The sequence below is a fragment of the Frankliniella occidentalis genome, unplaced genomic scaffold (assembly GCF_000697945.3).
Source record: "Frankliniella occidentalis isolate FOCC.00 unplaced genomic scaffold, Focc_3.1 Scaffold248, whole genome shotgun sequence".
Taxonomy (NCBI): domain Eukaryota; kingdom Metazoa; phylum Arthropoda; class Insecta; order Thysanoptera; family Thripidae; genus Frankliniella; species Frankliniella occidentalis.
Window position 1 is genome coordinate 213,341 of NW_026267374.1, and position 6,166 is coordinate 219,506.

At 39.7% G+C, this 6,166-nt stretch overlaps 1 protein-coding gene across 1 annotated transcript in view; it reads right to left on the minus strand.

Moving 5' to 3' along the window:
• Positions 1-1,828: 1,828 nt before the first annotated feature.
• Positions 1,829-6,166, minus strand: part of LOC113213651 (farnesyl pyrophosphate synthase-like) — a gene marked incomplete in the record, with an annotated part of 78,896 nt that continues 74,558 nt past the window's right edge. Inside the window, 1 exon segment of the mRNA XM_052273128.1 lies at positions 1,829-4,216. Within this exon segment, the coding sequence (XP_052129088.1) occupies positions 4,013-4,216 (204 nt within the window).

The following is a 6,166-nucleotide window of genomic DNA, read 5'->3' on the forward strand; positions in this document are numbered from 1 at the left end:
AAGTGCAAAAATAAGAGTTACATAAAAAAAGAGCTTGTTCACAATGTAAAAAAAAAGCAATTAAGAGAACTGGAGTAGTGAGTGCATCTTGCAGTATACACTGTCGACTGCAGGCGTTACCTGGTGCTTAAATAGTGTATTTCGATTAACGGAGGAAGCAGAATAGCAGGTACAACATGAAGGTTCCTGCTTGATTGGCCGAGCGTCTACCCCCACTACCGGCGTGACGTAAAGGGGGTAAGCTCTCGACCAATCGGTAACGTTTATGTTCTACCCGCTATTCTTCTTCCTCCGTTAGTCGAAATACACTATACAGCAGTTTATGATATTTCCTCCACTTCACTCTGCCCATCTGCGCCAGACCGACCACGCCACACCATGCCTAATAAAATGCGATGCAGCCGTAACAGTGTCATTCCCACGTCTTTTGCTTAGCAAGAGCTAAAACAGGGAGCGTATGTAATCGCCCTGGTATTTGTGTAAATGGTACAAAATAATCATCTATCAAGCCGATTCTGCATATTCTTTTTCACCTGGCAACCAAATGATTCACTATTGTGTTATAAAATCATTGCAATTTTTCTTAGCCAAGTGATTCATCAGATTCTTATGATGAAGAATATGATTATAGACCCAGAAACAGGGTCTGAACAAATTTTTGTTTTATTGGTTATTACAAATTGAAGGTTGCTTTTGACTTTCGCTAATTGGTTTGTTCAACTTTTAGATGCATTGCAGTTGTCCCCTTCGGTCTTGTACTCGTGGGAGATTTAATTCAATTCCTGAAGATGAGTTTGTGGAAAGTGTAGAAGATTGAGAATATGGTTCCAGACTTAGTTGAATAGTTTATTTATTATTCTTGTAGCACACAAGGAATCACAATAGTGATGGTGAAGCTGGACCATCATCTCCTATCTCCATCAGTTAACGTAGAACCTCAAGGAATCATACCAACGATGGGCAAGCTGGACTAGCATTTCCTGCCACCGGTGAACAGGGAACTTCAAGGTTGCGTCAAGGGAATGGACTAGCAAATGGAGCTTCAAGTGAACAACATTCAGCAGTAAGTAGGACTTATTTATAAACATTTATTTTATCTAATTCGAATTTTAATATTAATTGATCATAATTTTTGTCGCAGCCAATTAGCAATGACAGTCAGTCCTCTGGGTCTGGAAATTCAAGCGTTGGAAGGTCCACACCTGGAGCTGGAGGTTAAGGTGCAGGATCTTCTGCCGGAACCACTACTGGTGGTGGTTCAGGAGCAGGACCATCTTCAGGAACCTCTTCTGTTGGTGGTGGTGCTTCTAATCCTAGTGAGTCGATCTATGAGGGATCGTTTTAATCAGCACAATGACAGGGTCATTCCTTTGAAAAAGTGTTCTGAGCTCAGTGTCGCGGTCTTGTACAAAATTAAAAATGCTGCTAGGGTTAATACTAAATTTGGACCAAGCATCCGTGTTGAAACTCATTATCCTCAATCTCCTACTGGAAATGTGTTTCTACTTTTACTTGCCCGCTTTAGAGATCTAAGTAATAGAGATCTTGATGAAATCAATGCTTGAGCCCTCACTGAGGAAGGTTATAATTTAGTATATAAGGGTCGGCTTGGTCGGGCAGATATGGTTGAACTTGTTTCATCAGAAGAGGCAAAGTTCAATGTTTAGTGAAATTTCAGCAAATTATAAATCTGATCTAATGTTTAGATGTTCATTGTTATGAAAAAGTAATAGGAACTGAAAACTCAGATGCTTTTCTGCATTTTTTTATCTCTAAAACTTCAATTCTCACTTGTATCAGCGAATACCTTATTTATGCAGAAATAAAGTTTTGAAACTGTGTTGGTTATTATTTATTTATCTTTAACTTTATGAACAAAATCCTTTTAGACTGTATATTGTGCAGACTATTTCTCTATTTGCAGCTTCAGAAACAACAATAATTATAATACAGTTTTTAGTTTTCTGTTTTGTAAGGCTGTGTTTTGTTTCTGTTGTACAGACTCATCTTTATTGATGTGCTTCTATTGCTGGATTTGGTGAATTGCATAAACTGTGATGACTTATGACTTCGATTTCGCGTTTGTTTAGTAAAAGTTTTAGTGATTCGGCTGGATTTGTTAGTTTCCTGTTAGCGTTAGTGCCGCTAAAGCGCTTATCGACCCTGTTAGCGGCGCTACCCGCTAACGCTAACCCTCAGAAAAATTAGCGCAATAACGCTAACGGATTGTTATTGTCGTGAAATCGTATTTCAGCGGTCGGTGAGGTACCGAAATATCCTTAAAAATCATCTTATACCATTCTGTGCCGATATCAATCATAAGAAACACTCACTTTGCTGTTTTGAGGAAATTATCAGCGGAACGTTTTCAGCGACTTAGCGCAGGCATCCCGAACCCGCCCCGAGCCCTGCCGAATGACAGGGGCCCGGCGGTCGCGCGGCGTTCAGGCAGAAGGATGTGACGGATCGAGCTGAAACTACGCGGCCATACTATCGACCTTCCCCTATCCGATGCTGCTTTCGGATTTTATATAAGTGGAAGCATTTGGAAGAAAATGAGCCGCACATTTGGCCGTGCAGGCCCTTGCCCGCCCGTCGTTTCCTCTCTATCTCCTGCTACTCCTTATTCCCGAGGGTCCAGCGGCGCGGCGGCCTGAGGGATTCCCGGCAAGATGTTTTGGAGGTAAGAAATTCATGTGTCACTAATCGTTAGCCTGAAGGTCGTCGGCTGCCCTAGTGGCACAGAACTGCCCTAAGATTGGTGGACAATAGTAGCAAAAAAATACGGACTATCGGTGCGATATACGAAATGTGAAAAATGATTCTATCGCTCTATCCTTTTTTCGTTGGAACTAAATCTTTATCGGCCAGCCATCGTAATAGAAGCGAAAAACCACTGTCGTGGATTCAACCAGGAATCGATATAAAATACATCAGAATGTAAGACAATGTAAATTTGATAGACCAGAAACAATCGTCTGACTGGGAAAAAGCCATCAGTTTTTGATTTTTGTTATCGTCACAATAACTGGCCGGTTGAAAAAAAAGTACACTATGTGCGACAGTTTTGTGACATTGTGGAGGCGTCCTCTCTGGCCCGTGTCGCATGCAAATGTCAACAGTTTACTACATCAATGAGTGAATCTTACCAGAGAATTTCTGTGAAATTATGAAAGAGGTATTTTTACAGGAAAAATTTGGGAAATTTCCTGTTAGTTTATAAAATTACACAGTTCGGTTACTCACCTTCTGCACTTTCTGTAAAACTACTACTTTTAAAATAGTGTACGGCAATTTTACATGTTTCCTGGATTATTCCAGTTGAAATGTAGTTATATTACAGCAACTACAGGTTTCCAAAAAATTTTCCATTTTCGTGTAAAATTGCCCGATTTGTAATTTTACAGAAATTGCGTGGGAAATTTCCTATGCTCCGTACAATTACCAGTATATTTCTGAACTAGGTTAGATGCATTCTCTTGTAAAGTTACGATTTTTTAAAGGATTGTATTTGGTATTAGTTTTGCAATAATTCTTTCGAGTTATTTTTCCCAGTGTTCTGTAATTTTACAAGTAGTAGTAATTTTGCTGGAATTTTACTTGGCAACTACAGTAGTACACCCAGACTTATGCTGTAAAATCTCCCCCCAAATTTTCAAACAGTGTGTTCAGTTTTCAAAACACTGCGTGTGTACACCATGTTTCACAACAAATTTAGTATTTAGACTGGTAAAACCTCTACTACAGCGTAGTTTTGACTGAAAACCTTTCCGTTTAGTATGTTGGCAAGCTAAGTTGTTTACAAGTTTCTTCTGGCGAAAAGGTTTTCAACTTACACCATATGGATTATAATCGTAGTACATCGTCCTTCTAGCTCCGTGCAGTTATACCAAGAGTGGGAAGGAGATCAAAATAAAGTGAAAAGTGAAATTACCCTTATAATAATAATAAAAAGTGTATAATGGCGCAAAGATTGAACAAAAACGTAATGGCAAAATAACAGTCGTGTGACCTAGCGTTTTAAATTGTACTTAATGTTTTCTAAAACATACTTGTAAATTGATGGAGGTAAGATTGTCGAATGTGTTTTTATTTTATCTTTGATCGTCTGCACCAACTGCCGTTCTTCGAGGAGAAAAGCTTCCGTTATTTTGAGCTCATCGTACAGCTGAAGTATTGTGTCAACTCTCCTTCGGTCGTTGAAGCCGTAGTTTTCCTGTTGTCATTAAATTTTTACAATTAAAGTGATTAAAGGACTGTAAAGCAGTGAGCACTAGAACGGCGAAAGTGATCATTTTCACTCTTTTTAGCCCGCCCTTCTGCTTTGAAAAAGCTTTCCAGCGGGCTTATGCAAACGACCTCGTGTGTCTGTGTGTCTGTCTGTTTCACTAGAAGTAGATGTGCTAGAGACTTGAAATTTTTAGGGTACCTTAAGGTTCACTCCTAGAGAACGAAACGCCTAAGGCGAATCCTAGCAACCACCCCCAAGGGTGTGAATGGGGGTATCCAAGGTTCAAATATTCGCCCTAAAAGTTATTTTTTTATGGTCTTCTATGGGGTAATTCGTCAAAGTAGAGCCCTTCGAACGAATATTTCGTCCGTTTGGCCCTATCTCTCTAAAAAATATCAGTATAGAATTCTGTAAATTGTTACGCAGTAATTAACATATCCCTATGATACAAATTTGTGTATCAAAAACGATACAGACTTTTATAACGGATACAAAAATCTGTTATTTTCATACAGATTTTTGTATTATGTTATAAGAGTCTGTATCGTTTTGGATACAGAAATTTGTATCATAGGGATATGTTAATAACTGCGTAAAAACGATACAAAATTTTGTATTTTTTTTTAGAGACCGTTTAGGCGCGGGAGGGTCTTTTTTGACGAAAATAAGGTAAAAATTGCTGCAGTGAACGGTAAGTTGTGGAAGAAGGCGTAAAAACCACAATATAGGAAAGAAAATCCCCCCCCCCAACCCTTTCAAAAAAGTTTTTTAAGCAGAAGGGTGGGTTGTATAGTCACAGTGCTTCACTGTTACATCCCTTTCTCGTGTCTACGTGTTTTGGTACTTTATACTCCCTTATAGAAAGAAATGAGACCTGAGCGGCGGCGCACAGTTAAAGTCTTACGAAGCAAAATGCCAAATGCTTCGTACCTACGAAGGATTTTCCCCCTACGAAGAGTCAAAATCCTTCGTATTACAAAGGATTTGGAATTTTTCTTCGTAAGACTTTAACAGTGCGCTGCTTCCAGCTCCGGCCGCTAGGGCGCAGCACGCTCTGAGTCCAGTAGGAGAAATAAACCGGTCAGGTGCGCCTATCAGATGGACCTACACGTTTAAAACCAACAATAACTTAAATAAGATCCCTTTTCAAGTGAAAATACGACGTGATGTAATTGCAAAACCTAACCCAAACCCCCATTTTGAGCGAACGATTTCTCATAGTAGACTCAGAGAGTGCTGCGCCCTGGCGGCCGGAGCTGGAAGCAGCGCTGCCGCATTTCTTTCTATAAGGGAGTATAAAGTAGTGTTGACGTTTATTTTCCATAAAGTAATAAACATGCTGGTCAGGACACAAAAAAAGGTTACTTGGGTACATCTTCTCGTCCCCTTCTACCTATTCAGAACAGAATGTACCTTATTTCCAGGCGTTAGCTGTTCTCTTGGCACTATTTAAGTTTCAAAATAAGTGCGTAGGATAATTTTTTTATGAAATTTGCGTGATCAATCATTTTTTCTTCCAAAATTAAACACAAGCAATGTTAATCGTTTAAATTGCAGAAAACTGTGAAAATCTAATATACAAGACTACCAGGTTGCCTACCTATACAATACAGGGGCCTTCGATGTGGTAAAAGCTGACATCATTTCACTCAAAGTTCATAAATCTTAAGACCTAGGCTAATAAAGATTGAAAAATGCCGAAAAATACACGCAGGGCGCAGGGGCGCGGCGCAGGGTCCAACACAGTTATTAAACCAACTTTATTTGGGCCTAGGCTCTTAGGGTTTTGTATGCTAATAAATAGAGAACAAAATGACCCCTGTAGCCGTTCTAGATAAACAGGAACCCCGGCCGTTCTAGTGTAAGGAAGCCCGTCCGCTGTGCCAGAATTTAGAATTCAGCCAAAGAATGCTGTTTTTGCCGCACAGACCAGTA